Below are 24608 nucleotides of genomic sequence, written 5' to 3' on the forward strand. Positions count from 1 at the left end.
TTTCAGTGGCAAATGTAAACAGGAGACATAGTTTCTATGTAAAACTTTGAGTATATTGGTCATGTCTCTAGAGACAGGCATTGCTTTTGAGTTTTTCAAATATATTCCTGGGAGCTTTACACACCACACGTTGAGTGGCATGTACTTCCATGAACAGAAGGCAAACATTTCCACAGATGAAATCTCCAAAGCTGAGCAACTCGCAGCATCACAACACTGCTGTTATGACATATTAGTGTCCAGAGCCTAACCCAGACACAACTGAGGTATGTGCAGAAGTCAGGAGCAAACAGACTTGATGCCTGAAAACTACTTGCTGGTCTAGACAGATATATTGATACAAATTAAGGCTTATCTTCCTATCATGCTTCTGTAAGACAGATGCCTGAAAAACATGGCTTGAATGCATTAAAGGTAGATGGAGTGTTAAGATGGTGTCTGAGATCAAAGCTGAAGACAAATCTCTGTGTTTCCAACTTGCACCCATTGTTACGAGTTGAAAAACAAGTACTTGGTCTTTGAGTGAAGGATTTGTTCAGGTTCAAAGCTGTCATTTGACTCATATTCCAGCTCTATTTTACAAGCTTTAATAAGGACACCAAATGAAAATTAAATGAGATAAGACTGCAGATGTAGGAGAGGGAAAAAAAACTTCCTCAGCGACAGTGAGAGGAGGCCAGAGCTGACTCTGGTTTGTAATTGCACACATGCTGCTGTATTATATATTTTGACATTGTGAACTCCTTTTTAGCTCCTGCTTATAATCGCCACATTGATCAATTATAGAATGTAGCATATCAGCAGGAAAAACCTCAGAATCCCTTTTATAGGCTTTTATTATAAACAATGAATTACCTTCTCCTGAGACTAATTAAATAATGTACTGAATTACTTTTGAGTAAAGTGCTCTGTTTCATATGTGTAAAAATGACTTTTTTGAGTAATGACCCCAACATTGCTCACAGCAAAGAGGGGAAATACCTCCAACATTCACAAAAATTTGACCACACAACAAATCTGCAATTAATCTGTAATGTCTTTGATCTGCTGCTTAATGATAGTGGTGACTCTAAAAGCAGAGCCAATGAGAACCCAATGAGAATTGATAAGGTATCGAATCGAGAAGTGATAGCGATAATGGAATTAGAATAGCTAAATTCTTATCAATTCCCCATCCCTAATCGGGGCTTGCTGGTTGTGCAGCATAAAAGGCTGAAAACTGAAGGAGAAAGAGCTTTTGCAGGCTCTGGAAGTCTCTCCCTCTCAGATCTGTGGACTGTGGACTCTATGCAGGTTTTCAAAAAAACATCTTAAAACTCAACTTTTTAGCCTAGCGTGTGGTTAACTTTTGTTTTTATGTTCTGGCATTTTGTTGTGAAGCTCTGAATATTGCTATACATGTAAAATTTAATTTAATTTAATTACTTAGTTTTGAATATAGCAAAGGACAAAAATTCTTTTGGGGAAATACTGTTCCATCCCTCCAGAAGGTTTCCAGGTGTTTGGAGTAGACTTAATAATTTGAATCATTTTGGATAAGGATAAGTGTAAGATAATGGGGAGTTTCAGTTTTTACTTTATAATTTGTTTAGCATAAGATTTACAGTTAAATTGTATTTTTTTTCTTGCCTTATTTAATTTTTACGTACTGTTCCTTTAACACACGGTAACTGTGCACGGGGGGAGCGTTCGCGACGGGCAGTGTGGAGCAACGGGGGCTTTAACTAGCTGTGGAGAAAAACAATTTCTTACCGTGTTTGCAGTGTACAGGAACATTCAAACGGATCACTGTATTTCAAAACTGTGGAAATAAATGTTTGCCTGTTTGTTTTTCGACGACAAGCGGACTTTGTGGATGTTCAACTGCACTAAGACACGCGTACGGCCCGACTACCAGCTAGTGCTTCCGCGGTATTATCCACAATCTTAAGTCAATCTTACTATATATGCATTTTCAGGATTGGATATGGTTCTCAGAGATGTGTTTCCTTTTTATCTTATCTTACCCAGAAACATTAAGAATAATTTATCCATCACTTTACCAGTGCCATTGTTACTACAACTCTTTATCATAAAACTATACAGACAAAAATATTCACACTGCTTTTCATCGTTGAAGTTTTTATTAATACTCATATCTTTGAACTCTTCGGGGGAAACCCACTCAGGCACGATGATGGTATGTATTCTTTGCAAGGAAACCTTTAAAAGGACTGTCTTACTAAAAAAGGACTTTTAATTTACCTAAAACTGAACTTTATCCCGCTTCTTCGAAACAGATAATTATGTTCACATGCATAATGACACAAATAGGCCAAGACCCAGATCAAAGCCAGAGCAGTGATTTTTAAACACCATGAAAGCATATCACTCTCTTAATCTTTGCTTATAATCAAAGGGGGCGAAATCAGTTTCAGATGACTGCTATTCCTGTAGCCAAGGGACTGATAACCAACTTTTGTTCCTATTGTAATTTTCCTCAAAAAGATTCCAAACCTGAAATTGTAATTTGTCACATCTAACGGATGAATAGGCTTGTCCTGCTCTACTGACACAGAAGAGAAGACTTTATTTTACGAAATCACATATTGCTTGACCAGATTTTACATTAAAACTTAACTGAACCATAAAATGTACTGTCACAGTCACCCTTTTCATCTGCTCCTTCGCACATTTGCATTTCCCTTTGAGGCACACAGTAGACACTCTTTCAAGCAGAACTATATTACACTCTTTATGGGACATTGGGTGATTCTGTAACATCAGTTTCAACAAGGCCTGCGGGAATATTTGATTTGAACATTTTACACTAATTTCTTTAAAAAAATCAGTTTTTAGCAGCAGCCATTATAAGAACTACAAGTTGTTTTTTTTCCTACAATTTAAAGTGCTACTTATTCTGGGACACTTATCATTAGTTATAACACTACTTTTGAAGCATACCTTGCAACAGAGTGAAATTCTTTGCACTGGGAGCAGTCTGTAAGAGTTATTAAGCCTTGTCCAGAAGAGGTGGTTTCTCTTGTATCTCTGATTAACACATTAATCACAACTAAACTTGCAGCCTTCGGTGGAATTGATGAAACCATCTAGTTAGGTTACAGATAGACTGTGGGGACATGGACGCTGATGTTGCATTCCCTCTACAGGGGAAATGTGAGGCTTGCTATGCTATTCTCCTCTGCTTTATCAGTAAGGCTTCATTTTATAACAGATTTGCACATTCAATGCAGGAATCAAAACTTTATATTACTGAACAGCATTTCACAATCCACAGTCAAACTGGATGACAGGTTTAGGAGTTTCAGCTCCTTATGTGCGACGCCCTTTTTAAAGGGACCAAAAGTAATTGGACAACTGACTCAAAGGCTTCTTCATGGGTAGGTGTGGTCAATTCCTTCAGGGTTGATTTGAGGTGTGGTTCTTGTATTTGGAAGTTTTTGGTGTTGTTGAATATATCCCAATTCTTTGATCTTTGGACTGAAGGAAGAACAACACTCGGTGTATAAAAATGCTCAATCAACAATCTCTTTATTCCATACAATTCTCATTATTCCCTACAACACTTCGACCATAAACGCCCAGACGGGAGATGTGTACAGGAGGGTGTCCGCCAGATCTCGAAGTGTCTGACAGTTTCTCACATTCTTATAGCGTCAGCCCCCCTCCAAAGTCATAAAACCTAAACATCCACATTCTTTCTCTCTCAGTGAGCCTAAGTTTTGACCTTCGCCTCCTGTGCAGTATGTTCTGTTCTTTTCTAATCAGACAAATAAGGCCATGATTCTCCGAAAACAGTATTTCTTATAAATCAGCAGTATAATGCATCATAAAACAATTTAATTCATTCACAATAAATCAGCAGTCTAATGTAATACAAATCAGTCTAATAAATCTAATAGTTGTCAGGAGTTAAATGCAACCTAAAACTACATAATGATTTTACAATCTTTAATTAGGGGTACAACGTGGTATAAGTTAATATAATAATCTCACAGTGTGAGCAGACAAGATGCGGTTAAAGGAGCTCTCCATGCAGGTGAAACAAGCCATCCTTAAGAGTCTTCCTAACTTGGCTAAGAGACTGGTCAGGGGTAATATCGGCAGCAAGGGGTTGGGCAAATCTGCGAAACAGGTGAGGGCAGTTAGACGGGGCAGAGTAATCAGGGAGAATGTGTCAGGTAGCGTGTACACAAAGTAATAATGAGATCCTTGGAATCCAAGCTAGTCGGGCAGAGGAGGAGGCAGTAGGAGAGACCTTGGTCCGAGAGGAGGCTGGTGGTGGATGGGCAGGGGGCGAGCGAGGAGCAGTACCGGAAATGAATGCCAATAGCCAGTAGGTGAGTGGTGGTCCAAGCTGACAGGAAATAAGTGGTGTCTGTCTAAGGGGGTTGGTGCACATGAGATAAAATCTGAGGCGGGCTGGGGAAGCGGGGGAAATAACGGACAGGAAACAATCACTAAAAAACGTCTAACTGGACTGGCCGGTTTATCACACTGAGTGAGCCGATAATCTGCCAAAGACTGGATAGCCGCATTGGTCATTTTGAGCGGCGGTTGTTTGCGTCCGAAGATTTGCAGGTGTTATTACAGTTTTCATTCATGTAAGTCACCTTCCTGTGACTTCCTATATTTGTTTTTCTTCCTGTCCACCCCATTTTTTCCCACCTGTCTCATTTCTCATGTGCTTATATTCCTGGTAGTCAGTTCCTATTATGTTTGTAGTCCCACCTTCCCCTCTTTCCTTGTTAAAGTGTCAGGTTGTCTGCCTTTGTATGTCACTGGTCTCTCTTGGAGTTTGTGGATTTTCATTAGCTTTGCGTGTACACTGACAAACGCATGCTGGTTTTGTTTTTGTAGTACCACCAATTAGGGGCTGATGGTTACTGAGTGCTTGGTGTTGTATTACACCCCCCACCCCCCCAACAAAGACCTACAATCATGCAAACACCCACATACATGGATGGGTTTACTAACCTTTCTATAGCTGTGCCCTCACAAAGCTTTAACTGCTGCCACAGTAGAAGAGGGACACTTGTGGTGCTAGGAAACCCATCATTAGACAGGAGTAGATCTGAAATCAACAAACATCACATTACACAGATATTTCCAGCCTAACAGGACTGGCAGTTTGAGCTTGCAGGTGCTACTATGGTTGAGCGGTGTTCTGTGAAACATAATTCAGCATGTGATTGGCTTCATTGTCGCAGCACTCTCATTTTTTCTCTTGGCTGTTTATGCGTCTGTCTGTCCAACTGAGATGGCTGGATGAATAAATGTGTGGATTTTGTCCCGCCCCTCATGGCTAACTAAACACAAACATATTTGATATGGAGTAAAAAATGTGAAGAAACGCCAGTATTACCTGAAAAATATCAGCTTTGTGTCTTTCTCTGATTTAGTTTGGGATTTCAGGTACCCAGCTAAAGCCCTTGCAGGAAAATTGGATAATATTTCTAACTGTAACTTAAACACATACTCGCATAGGCTTTCTTTGCTCTTCGCCCTCTTTTGTCATCTCGGTGGTGTGTGGTGTGGCACTGCTTGTTTACAGCACAGCAGAGTTAATTAGCTGTTTTATGGCTGATTTACAGTCCGACGGGCAGACAGAGGAGATGGCCGCTGTCTTGTCCTTGTTGCCTGCTCAAGGACTTGTCAAAGAGGGCATTAAACTCGCAACACATGCACAAGCACTCACACACAGACATAGACAGACAAGTGGTCTTTTTCTGACCAAAATGTATATTTGTATTTTTTCTTTGTATTTATGTGTATATATAAAGACGTTTGGAGGTACCACGTACACACTTGCATCTTCAGTACACTTGAAAACTTACCCCAGACATGAATATTAAACCCACTTTTTATGTCTAAACATAATTCCACTGTCTAGACTCATTTTTCAGGTTGCAGCGCTCACACACGCAGATGTGACCCGGCTCACCTTGACCAGTTTGTCTAATCTCACTAACAGAGGAGCAACAGCTTTAGGGAATAAAGAGCAGAGAGAACACCTCGCATAACACAAACTTGCACATGGGTGCACGCAAACGGTGTATAAACAGCTCAGCTACCATACTGCGGTAAAAGCTATCAGGAAGGAGACTTTGTTTAATGGTCTAATGTCTTCTTCACACCGTAATCCTTGTCTAAACTAAACCAAACAGCCTTAATTTTGGAAACTTAAAGAAATATTAAGGGATCCAGTTAAGGATGAATTAATTAGGAATTTTCAAGCCCAAATTTTCCAATACCAGCACAGCTAAGAATAAGAAGTGGTAGAAACTCCGATGTTACAAAAAGTAATAATGTAAATGGAAAGATAATTTATTAGGATGAGGGATATGCATTCAGCATACAGCATATGATTTTGTTTTTTAAGCTTTAAACAAAGATGGATAAATGAAATAGCAGTGAAGTTTTGGATGGTTAGTGAACCATCAACCAAAGTTAGGATTGCTAGGCTAATATATAAAACAGAAGCAATCCAGTTTATTCACCACACTGACATCCTAATTGGCCAGACGGTGGTTCTTCTTATCAGATATATTAGTTTTGGTGTACTAGGAGTCTGGAAGCTGAATAAGCTTAATAAGTTTGCATAAAGGTCTTGAAGTGAAACATCTTTGCAAACCTAAAGAATAGATTGTCTATTTCCAAGCTCTCAAGATTTGCATAATGGTAAACTGCACATGAATACTGTTAATACATCAAATGACTACTGTAAATGTTTGGGCGATCGTGGCTCAAGAGTTGGCAGTTCGTCTTGTAATCGGAAGGTTGCCGGTTCGAGCCGAGCTGTGGCTACAACTGTAGCTTGCCTCCACCAGTGTGTGAATGTGAGAGTGAATGAATAGTGGAATTGTAAAGCGCTATATAAATGCAATCCATTATTATTAAATTCTGAAAACAAAAAGGAAATCAACACTAAAGCGTGACGGACGAAATCCAGAAATATGGCTGACATTTCATTACTTACCAACAGCGTAGCACCGTCGCCCACTTAGGTTCAGTTACTCCAGACAGTACAGACTAGAGGCACATTTGCATGTATAGTAGTGACCTTCACATTCAAAATTGTGCCAATGAGTCTGAGTGTTACTTATGAATAGTTTTTCAAGGGGGCTAATATGCAATCTGAAAGGCCTGGGATGGTTTGGTGCTGATCACAGGTCTGTCACACTACATTTTTAAAATAAATCCTTTTTTTAAAAAACGTAATCAGGGTGATTAACAAATGTCTCTGTGTCTAACAGATGCACCTCTGGACCCTATTTTCAGTAGTTTTGGGCCTATTTCTTTCCCCCTGCCACCTATCCTGCCTTTACAGCAGTATAACAAATCCTGACGCACTCATAAAGGTTTAAAAACGCTTAAAGGGGATCTCTTACCTCATCCACAGCTTCCAGTACACAGACACCCTTCCTCTCACACACACCTACTCAGCTAGTCTTTTACAAATCTAAACTGACATCTGCAGGAGGCTAACAGCGATGCTAGCAAGCACTCGCTGTCATGTGAGCAGCATTCCCACAGTGGTGACAGCTAACAAGGAAAGACATCACATTAGCCGGCATGGCAGCGTGCTAGCAGAGCGCTTGCCGCCGCCGGAGCACCTGACTGTGCTGATGTAGCTACAGGTGTACTATTCAGTCATGCTTAAAGAGTCTGACACCGGCAATCGAGCAGCCGGCGGCGCGCTAGCACAACACCTGACAGCCAGTTAATGTCAGTGTGCAGCCTTTTCTCATCAACAGGAGAGGACACAGCAGCAGGAGAGCTGCTTCAGTTTAGAGAAGTGTAGCAGAGTGTAGAAGCCATTGATATTTAGGATGGGTTTACACTTTTTTCTCTTTCCTTTGCTTTTCTCCTTTTCCTGTCCTGTCCTTACCTTGTGTTGTTAATTTGTTTTTATTTTTCTCTTTCTTAATCTAGTACTGTGCTTTTGGCTTCTTTTATTGGTTTTGCTCCTTTCATTTCATTTTTTCTTTATCGCCATCCATCCATTTTCTTTTGCTTGTCCAATTCAAGGTCACAAGGCGGGCGGGGGCTGGAGATATGCCTCGTTATCTGTTTCTTTTTCTTTCAATTTCAAATATTCTCTAACATCCTTGCAGTGCTTCTGTTCCTAATGTCTTTCTTTTCTTTTTCTTTTGGGCTTGTTTCCGATATTTGTGTACTTGGATGACTTAAAGCAGAGAATGTTAGGAAGTATAAGGAAAAGTCTGTTTTAAACCACTTCATCGCATCCTGATGTGGTGAAGTGGGTTTTTTTTCTTTTTTTTTACTTCGACCTACTGTGAGTGTTTTTGCATGCTAAGTCAAACTCCTCCAATGTTCAGGTTATTCACATTAGAGACCAAAAACTTGATCGACTCCCTCTGTCTTCCCAACATTGCTTAACATGTCACAGCCTGCATCAGGCAGAATTTCTGCCAAAACGACCAGAAACATACTGATTATTGCCTGGCATGTAATTGGCTAGAAATGAGTTCTTCTGTGTGTAAAACAGGTGGCTAACCCCAAGCTAAATGTAGAAACAAAACCCCATTAACATGTCCGTATTGATTTGGAAAGAGCTGGGAAACCGAGCTAATGATGGAGAGGGGAGATGAAGATGCAGTGAGCATGTTGTTATTTTTCAGGTGTAGATGGACTCCTTAGCTTTATTGATGATGGTGCGTGTCTCTGTTTTACTTTGTGTGGGAGGATTCTTCTCTTCCTTTCTTTTTCATTCTTCATTTAAATGCTGTGCTGTATCTTTGTTTGTGTTTTCGGTCAGCGTTTGGACCTCATGCTGATGAAGGCCTCGCTGTCTGCCTTTGTTCATCTGACATTTCCTCATTAATGAAGTTTGCCTGCCCTCCTCCTCCTCCCCTCTGACTCCCACCATTCCCCCACCAGCTGCTTTTCCCCACTCATCGTTGCCTTCCTCCTGTGTGTCAAGCAAGCATCTACTTTGATCTCTGCCCCCCCTCCATTCCTCCTAAACCTATATTTTCATAATCCTCCTTTCTTTTTTATCATTTTTCTTCATCTACCTGCTTCTTTCTTACTGCTTCGTTACTTCTGGCCTTCTTTCCAGTGATATCCTTTTTGTCAGTATTACTCCTTAGCCCTGTTACTTCTCTTTCTTACCACCTTAACATGTTTGCTTTTGTCAAACAACCCTGATCGGTTTTGGGGAGTTTTTTTTGGCAATGGAGAAATTGTGAAGCACTTTAATCTCATTTAGTTTGCACTGTTAGGATGCCCTTGAGCAAAGCACTTAACCTTCAGCTGTTCCCTGTAGAGTTTCTCAAGGATAAATCCAGTAAAAGAATAACAACCTGTGTTTGAGTTCTGACACAGTAATCTGTCAGAAATAAATCCATGAAAATAAATAAATTAAAACTATTTTCTTTTTTTCCCCCATCTCACTCTACAGCAGCTGATGAGAGAGCGACAGCAGATGGCCAGTCGTCCCTTCGCCTCGGTCACTGTAGCACTGGAGGTTGGTGATGACCAAGAGGAGCTGCTACAGGTCAGAACAAAGGCACAAACACAGAAATATACAAAACCAAAGAGGACTTGAACACGTGGGTGAATTCTTAGCATTGCAATGGATAAAAGACATGTCTAACACTTGTTGTGTTTTCAAATCAGCAGACTTCATACTGTTATGACTTTGTTAGCCCTATGACCTTCTGTCATGGCTGCTGTTGTGGAAATGATATGTGTGGATGCAAAACATGATCTAGACACTGTGTCTGTGTGTTGAATTGCAATTTGGATTTTTCCTTTGAACTACTTGGAATATCAGGCTCAAGTTGTGAAGAGCTGTGATAAGAATTATCTCACATCATCAGCATCAGCAGGTTATCAAAGTAAACTGTTCACATGAGTCCATGTAGTAAGCGATCAAGTTCCTTTAACAAAAGAGTAAAACAGATATTAGTGATGGAGTCCAAAGATCTCCCATGTAGTTAGGCATGTAATCCCTGCTGGTGGCCCAATAACTGAGAACACTTGTACCAAAGCCATAACTATTGGGATAGTGCACCGAGAGCTACAAGGAAGTCTGGTGAGAGGGAGAGGCTTAAAAAGACAGTGTGACATGATTAAGGTTTTTATTTGGAATACACAGAGCCTTCCTAAAGCACAGTGCATGGCCAAGTCAATAATCGACCTTTGACAGTTCAGACAGAATGACAGTGTGGTTATACCATTGTTTCTCAAGTAGCCATTAGAAAACAATGAGCTACAGAAGGTACATGCCAGCCATAGCAGCAGTGTGTGGTGGATCTGAGCAGAGTTCAAATTATGCACAAACAACCTCCTAATCCCTCTCTTGTGCCAGGAAGCACCTGTATATACTCTGGTGTTGCACTTATAACCTCATAACTTTGTCATAAAAATGTAGAACGCCAGGTTTGTTCTGCAAAATTTGTGTAGTCAAACTGACTTAACCCGCTAGGTTTGAAGACTTACCATTTTTTGTGTTGTATTTTTTTTTTTTTAATCAAACTCATTTTGGTTCACAGGACACAGGCAGGCCTGTGCATGAGCCGAGAACTTAAGAGAGCTGAAACGCTGAGCTCAAGTGAAAAACACCCTTTACCCCACTCTCTTTTATAATTTGCCAGACAACATAAGATTTTTTCCTGTTGAAATATCTTTCTCATTCAGTTAGATATTTTTAGAATAAGTGCATCATTTTGTTTATATTTAGTGAGTCTGACATACAGATCACAAAGGAAAGGCACAAAACCTCCTCATGCACTCACTTGTAGTATTTTTTTGTTTTTTTGCAAGTAAACAAGAAAATACATTTTCAGTCCTGTTCAGTGAGGCTGCTGTAACCACAAAATAAACAGCAGTGCATTTTATAGAAAATTTGGAGCAATTAATGACTTCGGTTAATCTTCCAAAATTCCCAATGTGACAGGATCTCCACTCATGTGTATGACACCACTGTCACTTCTGGTCCAGGAGGGTGGAATGTTTCCATATTGTTTATCAATATTAATTCATAGACTTTATAACTGTGTCACATTGGTGTGTCAAACAGGTGTGTCTCCACAAAAAAGGGGGAGCGGTCCAGTTCAGGGACTGGTTAAGATGGGAAGGCACCTGTTAGCTGCAGGCACCTACGACACCATCTCCATGTTAGTCACCAGTATGACTGAGTAAAGTTTAAAAAGATGATTCTTTTGTATTTGTCTTGTTATATTGTTTTTAACTTGGTTGTGTTTTCTGCTGAACAGTTGGACATTATTGTAGGCTATGGATATTGACCCTCTTTTGAAAACAACCTGAGGTGGTTATTAGAGAAACTGCACTTGTTTGGATCTTAATTCAATTAAATTCAATTAATTTGAATTCAAATCAATTTGAGTTTATTTATATAGCACCAAATCACACTGAAAATCACCTCAAGGTGCTTTATATTGTAAGGTAAAGACCCTACAATAATACTGAGAAAACCCCAACAATCAGATGACCCTCTATGAGCAAACACTTGGTGACGGTGGGAAGGAAAAACTTCCTTTTAACAGGAAGAAACTTCTGGCAGAACCAGGCTCAGAAGAGGCAGCCATTTGTTGCGACCCAATTGGAGGCAGGAGGAGGAGGACAGGACAAAAGACACGGTGTGGATGAGAGTCAGAGATTAATAACTAATGACTGAATGCAGAGTGGTGTATAAAAACTCCTGTGTTGGATTATATTTTCCAGCCCTTAAGGTTGGAAGAAAGAGTCAAACTTCCCTTGACTCTGAACTGAAGCCAGTGTGAATACTAATGGCTGTTTGTTTATTTTCTATTGACCAAGCAAAGAAGTGTGTTGGCATTCTGAAACAGAACTAAACAAAAGATTTAATTTTTAAAGAAGATAACTGCTCAAAGATTGATCTACAAAATACAGTATGCTGTACTAAGTGAACTGTGGGTGAGCTGCTGAGCAAATGGTGTTAAGTGGACATTTGCAGACATTCAGTGTGTGTGTGTGTGTGTGTGTGTGTGTGTGTGTGTGTGTGTGTGTGTGTGGGCCACAGCAATTGATAGAAATGACTGAAAACAAATTAAACACTCGCATGTCTTTCTGTGATGTTGCAGGCGCCCTCAGGCTTTAAGGTTTGCAAGAAAACAGGACGACATGAAATTGTCTTTAAGATGCTCTGCCAAGCAGATGTAGACAAACACAGCTCACCTTAAAAACATCCATTTTACACCTCAGGGAAGATAGGAAGCTGAGGGGGAGAGAGTGCAGCTGGTTTCAATAGCTCACTTTTCACTTAACTGTCCTGTGTGAGAACAGGCTCGCTCTGTGATTGTCCAACATGCTGGCGCCTCACCTTCATCTGCTGGCTCTGAAGGGTCCTCCAGAGGCAGTCTGGGTGGTGGAGTAGGGGCCCTGAGAGAGGCAGCTGGCCCCAGTGCTCCTATCAGCCTCTTGTACAAAGAGAGCAAAGGACATGAAAGCAGCACTCTCAGTGAAATGGTAACTGCCAAATCAGCCGTGCCCTTCTCCGGCAGGCTATTGTTCAAATACTGGTGTCACCTCTGTTTTGTGATTCCTGCCGAGTTTAAATAAACAGAGAGACAGATCGGCTGTGGAGTGGTAATTAGACTGAATGGCAAGTGGATCCAAATACCCAGAGTGAAACATTTCTGAGAAATGAATTGAATTGCATTCTGAACAATGATGTTTGCTTCCAACAGTTGTGGGAAAATATATTCAGTATTGTGCTGCATACTGTTAAAATAACCCCTTTCCTTAACAGCAGTACACTCACTAACAGCCCAAACACATTCCCTCCCGAGCTGTGACAGGTTTAGTTCAGCTTAAGCCTAAATAAGAGAAACGGAGCTTTTGAAAATATCAAAACAAGAAAGAAAAAAAAAAAAGGTTAAACTAGTTCAGCTGGTTGGAAGCTTCATGGTTTCAGCGAATCTGAGAAGAACAAATATATCTAAGTTCAACCTCAAAAGTTGATAAAGTGTGACATTACTTAACGGGCCATAATGAAACCGCTAGTGTGGGGTTAAAAGATGTGGTTATGGCGAATGAGTGGGATTCATTTGGTTCATAGATTGGGAAACATTTTTCTACCTTGTCTCTTGTCTAGCATATTGAAAAATTGATTGGTTTGATTTTACAACAATGAGCACTGCTGGGCAGACACTTTATAAGGTCTAGCTTTTCTCCAGGAGCTGTACTGAAGACAGGGAAGGCTGCCCCCATGGGAAAATGTGGGTCACCACTAAGTCACAAGCTTTGTGGACTTTGTTGAATATCACAAAAACGACCTCAAATATAAAGAAATGCAGCTACAACAGAGACTCTGGCAGCTCCGGTAACTGGTTAAGGCCATTAGAAGGTGACAGAGTTTGTGGTTACTTCTGTTTTTTGCATTACTTCTGTTATTCTTGAGTCTCACAAGAAACTTGTGGATTGAAAAGAAATGTGACCATCCATGGACGCATCGCTAGTGAAATCCACTTGATTAACAGACAAAACGGCAATTAAAATATCAATGCAGTCTCATTGCAGTTTGTGAAATAGTCACAATGTGTAATTATTGATTTGCATTTCTGATGTTTATCTGTTCCTGGATGGCAGGATAGCAATCTGCCCAGGCGGATTAGGACACACACGCACACACACACACACACACACACCTCTGATCATCTCCCTGCCTTAAATTTTTTTAGTGCTGCATCTTGAATCAGTCTAGAGCTCAAACAACAACCAAATCAGAAACTGACTTTCACTTTCCATGCTTGGCACTGCATGGAGGGATCAGGCAATTTGGTCCATTCCAACTTTTCATTAAGCAACCAAGCATGAGTGAAAACTACTGCTGACTAAATAAAAGGTCAATAAAATGGATTTAGAGCCTCAGATTTTACAGGAGACTAAAAAAAAACCCCCTGCAAATACTTGCCTGAGCACTGACATTAGAATTCCTCACAAAGGTGAGATCTAAACCTTCCTATTTTAACTTGCTGGATCTCAGTTTAGTTTCACCGAGTCTGCAACATCCTGCAATTAGAAAGGCCATCTTTGCTTTGCTGATAAACCACAACTTACCTTAGTCAGAGCATGTCATTCTGAAACTTGTGCCAGAGTTCTTCTTTATATATGGAAACATATTGCTAAAGGTTTATGCACAACAATGTGTTGCACTTTTTCCCTGTATGCCCTAGTAAACTATCGATGTGTCATCTTTGCTTAAAAAAAGAGAAATGTGCCTAGTGTAATGTACTGTGACATTGTTTATTTGCAAGTTGTTTAACAATAGATTATCTCATTACACAAGGTGCATGGAGCAGCAAATCAGAACAAACTAATTTAAGTGACCTTGCCTTGATGTTACTCATTTCAGCAAATAAATAATCCTGATGGGAGCAATGCATTGTGGGAAGTGAACTCTTACTCCTGAGCCATCTTTGTCATCCACATCTGAAGCCACGGTGGAGCCCCGTGACAGATGCTGCAGGAGATTTGATGGCATTCAAGAGGCCAGCTAGTCAGAATAAAAGCCACATGAATAATAAAACTCTTCTATCAAAACACGGCACATGTGCACAAGTGTGCATTGAAAGCTTTGTTAGATGATGTGAAGTTTAAACAAAGACTACTAGAGTCCTCGGCATGTTTGCTAAATCAAGAGAGATTCATAGACTTTAATAAATATTTATTGTAATAATTGTTTTGGGTTTTTTTGCAACATTCAACTTTTTGTAGGTTCAAAGATGCATTAAACTTTAACATCCTCTTTATTAAACAAATAGCATTACTGAAATGATATCACATTGCAGATCTATTGGAAAATGGTTCCCCTTGTGTTGTCGATGACGTTGATGCAGGAAATATATCGATTCACGTCTTCAATTTAAAATCCCGTCCACCTCCACGTATCTCCCCTTCCTGCTTAAGGTTTCCTCTCTTCGCATTGTTTGAGCTGAAGGTTACAGAAACAATAGTGAAGAGGGCTATCTGCACCTGATGTTTAATTAGTTTTAGTTTCGTTTTGGCTGCGTTGGATTTGGCTGAGCTCGGTGTGGCTCATGTGCCTGCAGAAACCTCAGGAGTTCCTTCCCTTATCGCTGCCTCTCTGCCTGGTTTCCATTTCATTCTTGAAGGTGAGAGACAATGGAGCAGAACGCTATCTTCACACTGAGGTTAATTACACAACATCTGGTTCATAGTCAGGCATGCAGCTTAGCATAATTGTGTAATTAATGAGAGAAAAAGAACATTTCCATCCTGCCCCGCTATTTTATGTTGTCCTGCTTATGCAGTGCAACAAATAGAGTCATCATCACCCCATTTCATGCCATGTTTAGACAGCGAACAAGGAGCACAGCACCTGTTGTTTCCACACTTGAGCAGTGATTTGGTGTGCAGAGGAGAGATGGGGAGGTGTGTCGATTCAATGATTAACATATAATTGCAAGGAAAGAAGGGTGATGGAGGATACATGCATGGAGGGTGACTGAGTTGTGCTTGTTTTACATTATCTGAGTTGGATCGCTTTTTTGACAATTTGCGCTTTGAACCATTATTTCTCCATTGTCATGCTGTGTGCCGTTTTAATCCAATCACCACTGTTGAGCTTTTCATTTTATATTCAATCCAAGGTAATTGGTATTTCTGCTTGTTATCTATACATACGAAGTGAGATGACTGTTTTTTGTAGAGATACTTTGTCTCAAATTCAATCAGCCATGAAGAAGAACCTGGCTGATTACTCTGAGGGGTGAAGTAGGGCTGGGTGTCGTCACTGATTTCTATAACTGATTCAATTCTGATTCACAAGGTTTTGATTCGATTCAGTTTTGACTCAGACAGTCAAAAATATTATAATTCTGATCATTTATCAGTGCTGACACTTGTGAGACTTCATCAGAGGTGCGAGCATCGAAGCAGATGCCTTTGTGTCAAAGTAACTGAGGATGAAACACAGAAAAACATGAAGGAGATTTTTCTGGCCTGGCTTTTTATAGCAGATAACCACCTTAAAAATATCCTGCAGTAGATCAAAAACAGAAGAAAACCATGATTCAACATATGAACATTACCTGATGCTGCTTGTCTCGAAGTACACAGAGAGAAAGCTGTGCAGGGAGTGCGATTTTATTGTGGTGGAAGCAAAACTGCCAAAGTAGGAGGGAATTCAAGCATAGTTTTGATCTTCTTTTGCTGCTGGTTCAGTGAATTTGACAAAACCTGCAACTTCAGAATCTGTGAGATGTCAATTTTGAGCACCCGACGGCATACCCGCGTACGTGCTGTCGTACTTTGTGTTTACATCTTTTTGCGGAATCCGTTTACCAGCTCTTTAATCGTTTGCTGTTTTAGCTGTTTGATGGTTGTTCAAATAGTTTTGTGAGCTTTAAGCTGAGATTCTGGCATTTCTGGCAAAATACATTTATATTTAAAAATCAATTCAGGATTTAATGAATCAAAACTGCATTATTCAAACTAAAATTGATTTAAATCAACCCCTAGTGTGAAGGTATGAGGACTGAGAGCTCTGACTACAGTCCTGAAAAGTGTCATAGTAGTACTAAATAAGACAGCAATTTATATATTTGTGAATTCCATTTCAGCACCAGTTTCTGAAAAGTCTGAACATTAAAAAAACAGCAACTGATTTGAATCTAGCCAATTTCCCATTCAGTGATATGTCTTTGTGGACCCTTCCAGCATGAATGCTGTTTTTAGTTTGCTCTTTCTGAGCCACAAACTGAAACTGCAGAAAAGCATCTTTTCTTTGTCGAACTGATCCAATTTTCATGTTGAGGTTCATCACTGTTGTTGAGAGCTGATCCATCAGTGTGAAGCATCCAAGCCGCAGGAGTCTTTTTTTTGGGGGGGGAGCACACACTAACTCTAACACATTTTTTGCTCGCTGTCTCCCTTGCTTACCAGATTTGCCTCGCTGCAACTTTTCCTGTTCCCCAAAAACATATTCAGTTTGAAGTCTTGTTGTTTTAACACATCAGAGGTGATGCAGTGTGATCACAATGGTTCTTACAATGAAATTTGAATCAGGTTACTTTATATACAGTAGTCAGAGTCACAGAACTCTGTGATCATACTTGATGGGTAACATCTCACTAAAATCATTTTACTGTAACCAGAAACAAATATTTAGAACAAGTGATTGTGTAACCAGTATTCAGTAGCTGAACTTTGGTGTCAAGTTTCACTGTACTGTGCTTTCCATACACCCCACTCACATCTGTACACTTCACCATTCTTTTGCATGAAAACATTGTCTGGTAACATAACTGAGGGAATCACTTGCTTTTCTCACGGGAATATAATTACATGAGCATCAGTTCTAAAAGCCATGATTAAAATAAACGTATTCATATGCACAAACATTCATCAGCTGACTGATGATTCATGCTCACTTTAACCATATGGGATCATTTTACCATATGGAGAAATACTGTATCTTCTTGCATAGTAAATGGTAAATGGCCTGTATTTGTATAGCACTTTTACTAGTCCCGCCTAAGGACCCCAAAGCGCTTTACACACCCAGTCATCCACACATCAAGGATGAACTTAAATTCTCCAGGTGGATTTTTCTTTAGACATTATTTCCATCTGTGGAAGACTTGCAATTACAGGTATTCTTGGAACAAGAGCCTTCTGTCATTAACATTTTCAAATGGCGAGGTGTCTGGGCTCGGTTAATCTCTTTTAGTGATGGAGACTGCGTATGTCACAGCTGGAAACTTTTTTGTCGTCTAAAGACTTGCAATTATACTCTTTAGACAGAAAGAAAAGTACGTTGAGCAGAACTCTGTCAGTGTCAGGGATGGGTTAATGATACAAACTCCATGTGTCACAGCTGGAAAGAAATGTGTTGGCTCGCACACGTCCATGCAAACTCGTCTGTGTTATCGTCTCTGTTCTCAGAAGATGAAAAGTCCAGTCGCAGAGAAAAACAGAAACCATATGAACTTTTTACAACTTCTTTCTCTGGAGAGCATTTTCAGCTGGAAATTTACAAATTTTCAAACTTTCCGTGGCTGCAGTGAATACTGTATGTGTAAAGTTTATTGGATTAGATTGTCTGATATGCAGTGCTGAAACAGTTCATGGTTGACAAAGATTAGAAAACTTTTCGATGGCACGCCACAGTTTCAATTGGTTTACTGCTTAAAAATGATTCAGAATTGTTCGAAAGCAATTGTTCATCTTCCCTATTTTGTAAACAAATCATTTCTATTAAAAATTAGAAATGAATGCATGAGACTCAGATGTTTTGATCAAGTAACCATTAACATTGTTAACAATGCATTGGTAGTCGCTTAAGTTAACCCAGTTTTATCTATGATGATTTATTTACCAAATCGATGTTTTTTCAGCATGTTGTGGGTTCAGAGATGCTCTTCTGCATATCTTGGTTGCGGTGAGTGGTTGTTTTAGTTCAAAGTTCTTCCAAATCGACATTTTTACCTGCTGCTTACTGGATAGGTTCTCTTTTTTGGACCATGCTCTGTAAATCCTTGAGATGGTAGCAAAGGTAAATCTCAGTAGATCAGTAGTTTCTGAAAACGTCAGACTGTCTGGCACCAACAACCATACTACATGCAGCCATGATACATTCAAAGCCACCACCCCATGGCGTACGTGAGCCCCTTTTGCAGCTAAAGATCACCTCCTCTACAGCCCAACTTTATCAGAGCTTTCCAGCGAGTCATGGAACCCAGGCAAAGTCATCAGCATAAATCGATGTTTGCACCACCTCTATAAAATACTGCCATTACATCATAAAGCTGATGAGCCCGCAGCAACTAGCATCTGCACGCCGCACGCCTCCGCCTGCAAAAAAATCAGTTCCCACCTTGCTGCTGATTAATGGCAGGCTCCTGTTTTCATAATGCTATTTAAAGGAAAGAATGAATCAATTTCATATCTTATGTTTTAATGTGGCATATTTATTCTTCAGTTGTGTGGATTTAATGTGCCTCAGAAAGGAGTGTTGGTGGGTGGAGATGGATGCATGGATGGATGGATGGAAGAACAGCGAGAGCGAAGGGGAAAGAAGCAGATAAAGAATATTTATGATGACTGGGAGTAATATATGTTTGGTAGAAAAAAAGCACAGATAATTATTGAATGCATGCAATCACATCACACACAACGACCACTACAGGGCTTATCGGATAACACAAAAGCTTTTATCCGACAGAGAAGAAGAATGAGAAAAGGTGCAAACACATATGAAACACACACTCATTTGCATTCATCTTGGACAATTGCATGTACGCTCCTTCGGTTTACTTTGGCTTTCCAGTCACCTGTGGCTCTTTCTGTGTGTCTCACGGCTGAAAAGCATGGCTTTCACACACAAACACGCAGAGCTGTTATTAACTCAATAACTCACACCTCTGTCAACACTAACGAGGCTAAAACAAACCCATTCCTCTTCATGTTCTGTTTGCACTTTACTAAAAAGGCGCTTTTTCTTTTTTTTAATCATCCAAAGCATGAACAGACAGTATTTCACTGCACCTGAACAACCTCAGCTGAGCAAATTTACTGATGGGTTTTCACCAATCTCTGTTTCTTGTTTTCTTTCTAGAGTGTTTTTCTTTCTGTCTTTACTACCTCGCTGTCTCTCTGCGGTGTATTTAAATTTTTCCTGAGGGAAACAAGGGGTGAACGGTCTATTTTTTTGCGTCTTTTTACCCAGCAATTTTATCATTTTGCAGTTTGCAATGAAGTAATTCAGGGTGAAGACAAAGATGCCAAGCACTCAGTCAAGGATAAACAGTGGAGGTTAAGATATGGCGCCAGAAAATTATGGTTGAACTTGTTGACCCAGCTCAGATAAAATACCACAATAACCAGCTCCTCCTGAAAAACATGCTGTGCTCAGTCAGACTTGGATTTATTGTTTCTAGTAGGACGAAATTAAAAATGTAATCAGTTTTTTTTCTAAATTAATCATTAATGTCTCCATTTCTTTAAAGGTAAGAAATGCTTGAGTCAACCCATATTTTAAAATCTAAAAATTGAGAATCAGATCTGTATTATATATCTTCATATAGATAAATATACAAACACAGTCCCATTAACATACTTTCCTTTTCACCCAGATAAAGTTATGTCTTAGGCATTGTACGTAAAAGGCCAAATAGATTAGTCTAATGATTAAAATGTTACTGAAGACTAATAAAACATGTATTATTTATTATTATTACAGACAGTACCACTAATGCTAAGTTTAAATTGTCCAACAGATTATAAAGGTTGCATTAGATGTATATTTCTAAAAACATCTCAAAATACATTAAAAAACTATTTCCTGCTACTAAGGCCTGTCTTTAAATACTGTACACATTTATAATAATGATGTATCTAATAGTAATGTGGCTCTTACAGACAAAGTTCATATATTTCTGCAGAGCTAAGAACTTGTTATATTTCTGCTTCATTGTCCTTCCTCCTCTGTACTAGAGGATTTACCTTGAAACAGTAGGTGGGAACCAGTATCTTGCGGAGAAGAGACACAAAGTGCAACAAAAATATGGCCGTTAACCTTTTATGACTGAGCCTCCATCCTAAATTTTGGACTTTTTGTAGAGTCTAGTTTTAGCTTTCGTCCCTGGTTGTTTTTAACAACTTTTATCAGTCGAAGCCAGATTTTTTGCTTTAGCTTTAAAGAACAGCTTGCTCTTTTTACCAATGGTACACTATATGTACCCTCTACATATTTGAGGAAGCATAAATGGGTGTTTCATTTGATCTTTGACAAAACTTTACATTTCTGTTTTATTTTCAGCCTATATTCTCTTCAGCTCTCACTACTTGCAGCAGTGTTGCTATCACGGTGTTTCAGATGTTCTGAACTCTTTACAGCCTCTTCACAGGTCATTTTATGGCTGCCATTGCAAACGTAGCGTACCTGCTTTCTGACCATCTCTCCTTGGGTGAAATTTTGAAAGTTGCATAGATTAAATTTTTATTCTTTAGCATAACCCCAGTGAGTTCTGATTTGACATATAGGAAACAAAACCACTGCTGCTATTTTAACAATTAGGTTTGTTTGGGTTTTACTTTGCAAAATTGTTTTTTTTGACAGTTTCAACAAGATGATCCAGCTGAAATATATTTATTTAGACATGTTCTCATGATGAAAAGTACTTTTCTTTTGCAGTTGATAATGATGCCTACCTTTCTTTCTTCTGCACTGTATCAATCGCATAATGTCAGTGTTTATGTGCAAGCAGGTGCTGAGGTGCTTGTCACATTTCTCAAGCCTTTTTATCTGTTATGTTGTTGTTGTTCGTGTGTAGGCTATCACCACCAGCCTGTATATAAAAGATTAATGTAGCCCCCGTGATGTCACCTGTTAGCTTGTGAACTGTCTTCAGCATTCTCACTGTCTTAGTTATCTTGAACCTGTACATGACTATATTTGGACCAGAGGGTAGATTCAGTAAGTTAACAGCCAGCATTAGATCTGGCCAGCTAGCCTGGTTAATAGGATCCATATACAATTCAGTGTGATATTGAATGAAAAGCTCATTTTGACTAAATACAGGTTTCTAAGACTGTGTACCTTCTAACAGCACACTTAACCCCTTAGAGACGTGCTGGTAAACATGTGCCACAGGGCAAATGCTAACCTTCATGGTGCACACTCCGGTTTGGCTGACTAGATGACTTTTCAATATATGGACATTGCAGGAAGCCATATAATCACTTATTTTTAATGGAAACCAATGCCGTTCTCAGTGTAGTGATGGAATGCCATCATTTCACATACAGAAGTTAAGTGGAATGTGTGGAAAGTTGGCTTTTTTGTACTGCCAAATCCAAATGTTTCTGCCTTTTCACTGTTGTCATTACAAACTGGTGACATATTGATATTGCCCTTTTTTTTCTAGAGACTTTAACTGTTAAGAACATTTCAGATTGTATTCTTATTCCTTAACTGTTAAAAACAGGGAGGCAATAGGAAAGAGATCCATGGACCTAAATTTCTACACAGGCCATTTATAAGTATTAAAGTATTAAAACCTTGCCTGGCCCATTGGACATTTGTAGTAATAATAGTAGCATCTGAGCTGTGCTACAGCAGTGTTTATGGGTAAAGTGACCTGATGAAATGAGCTGGACATGTTGTTGCCCTGTGTCTCAGGTGGTACAGCTGTTTAGTGCCCACTAGCTTGCTGCTTCTATGGTGCAAAGAATCACTCCGTGGCAAAAACATCACTGTGCTTAAATTAAAACGAGTTTGACACCCTTGCATTGGAGTCTTTCTAGAAGTATGTCTCGCCTCTCACTTTAATTTCAATGGTCCTCAGAACATAAAAAGTGTCATATGACATGACTCTTATATTACTGAACACTCAATGAGAGGATATAATATCCATTTATCACTCAAAGAGCCTTAATTACTTGCTTACTACTTAGTGAGATTAGGAAAATTCACCTTCAGAAGACAAAGTTTTGGTATTTTGGTGAAACTATAGGTTTTTTTTTTGGGGGGGGGGGGGGTTGAAGCCCCAGAGGTTGGCTAATGGGCTGGCAATGACAGGCTCAATACACAACATCTCAAATTGTGTAATGATGTTTCAGTATCTCTCAAATTTTGCGCTCATTTCTTCACAGCAAAACCCATTTCTCTCTTTGTGTATCTTTCTTCATGTTGCGTCTTTCCTCTCCCATCTTGTTAATCCATTTTTGAGCTCCTTCCTCTTTCTCCCCCATCTGTCCAGTCCATCACGTTATTTAGTGTCAGTTTCAGGTTCAGCTGACCAAGCAGCAGCGCCTATTATGTCCAGAACACTCAGCCGGTGCATATACTGCGTTTGTGGGTGATGTTTTAGTGTGTGTGTGTGTGTGTGGATGTGGGTGTCTGTCCCTGCTTGCAACAGTTCTCATTTGTGTGTGTGTGTGTGTGTGTGTGTGTGTGTAGATTCACAAGGTTAGAGGTAAAAGCTTTGTGTTTACTTGATAAACCATAAACTACTGTACATCAAAAGAAAAATAACAATAGCACTTTTGTTACTGATGTGACACCAACTTGCCTCAGAAGGATATATATTTTATCCAATCATTTTTAGACACAAATAAATTTGAGGATTGATGGAAGTATGTTGATGTGTTAACATGAATAATACCTTTCCCTAATATTTAAAAATCAGCTTATGCATGGCTTGTTCTGGTGTCGAGACAGGGACTCAAAGCAGGCCTCAATGATAAACGGATAAGAAGCTGATTAAATCAGATATATTAAGAAAGGAGATTGGGTGGTGGTGGGTTGTAAAGCGGCTTGTAGATTGTGCCATACATGAGGTAGCCAAAAAGGAGGAGGGTATCAGCTGATATGGACTGGCACTGACATATGCTGGGATGGAGGTTTGACTCTGGCCTGTCCTAATTAATGTTAAGCTTGATTTTGGGCATCTTTGTTTTACAAGGTTGTATATGTGCATTAGGGAAACAGACTCCTGATGTGTCAGGTTGTAGCAGAGGCCAAACTTGTCCTATTTACATAGTGTCATATCTTCTTAACACTTACCTTATCTGTCTGTGGTCCATTGCGGCTTACTTTATACATTAATAATATAATGTAATTACTTTTAATGTACTTCAGTGTCAGTGTCAGGCCCTGACTCTCCTTTGTGCTGCTTTTTTTTTTTTTTTTTTTTTTACCTTCCATATACCTAATGATGAACCGGTTAAACGCTATTCTCTACTTTTAGCTGTGAATCTGAATATCTTGGAGTTACAAATATTTGCTATTTTGTCTCGCATGCTTGAAAGCACAGTTTCATTATGATTATTAAACATCTGTCCCAAAGTCGACCAAGGTTTTTCTCATTATTGTTAGTATTGTGTTATTTCATATGTGACATTCATGCACTGTAGCATCAGCAAGCCTTAAGGCTCTTTAGATAGTCATACTTTTAGATTGTAGCACCACTGCCACACCAATAAACCAGGGTTGTGTACCACAAAATTGAGAGAGGGAGGAAATGGTTAAGAATATGCTTCAATCAAACTAGGCCGCTTGAGGTCTTGGTGTTGTCCGGCCGCTTCTGAATTATCCAATTAGCTATGATGAATTTGACAAACAGGAATATAACACATGCTTTCAAACAGCCTGTTCTCAAAGATGTCCATAGTACCGAAAACCGATGGAAGCAGGCGTGTAAGGAACGAGTAATGGCTTCAGAGAGAAGGTGAAAATATTCACACATCCTAGACATTCACTATGCCAGCTATGGCTGCCAGCTGTTAGATGTTTGTTTGTAAAAGTAACAAAATTTGTTGCACTACCACAAAAAATCAGATTTGTTAAATGCTTTTTTTAAACTTAACAACAGCCACTGATGGAAGCAAAACCACGTCTTTTTAAATCTGATAAAATATCTGTGCGCACAGAGACTGTCAGAGGTGTGCTACAATGCAGTATTGTACTCATTCACTTTAGGCCATTTCTTCAACATACAGCCTTTGCTTCCCTGCCCTCTTAATGATGAGTGTTTCTTTGTTCTCCTCTTGCCTCCTTAATCGATAGCTCTTCCTCTCCACCTCTACAGTCCATCAATACTGAATTTGGAGGGGAAAAAACATTTTCA

General features: G+C 39.5%; 1 protein-coding gene across 3 annotated transcripts in view; it reads left to right on the top strand.

Annotated features, from left to right (window-relative positions):
- Positions 1 to 24608, top strand: part of atrnl1a (attractin-like 1a) — a 332702-nt gene that overhangs the window by 267582 nt on the left and 40512 nt on the right. For all 3 annotated transcript variants that reach the window (XM_082557490.1, XM_082557489.1, XM_082557491.1), the window contains one exon: positions 9428 to 9523. In XM_082557490.1, coding sequence (XP_082413616.1) covers positions 9428 to 9523 — 96 coding nt within the window. The remainder of the gene's footprint in view (positions 1 to 9427; positions 9524 to 24608) is intronic.

The sequence above is a fragment of the Aulonocara stuartgranti genome (assembly GCF_965226115.1).
Source record: "Aulonocara stuartgranti genome assembly, chromosome: 13".
Taxonomy (NCBI): Eukaryota; Metazoa; Chordata; class Actinopteri; order Cichliformes; family Cichlidae; genus Aulonocara; species Aulonocara stuartgranti.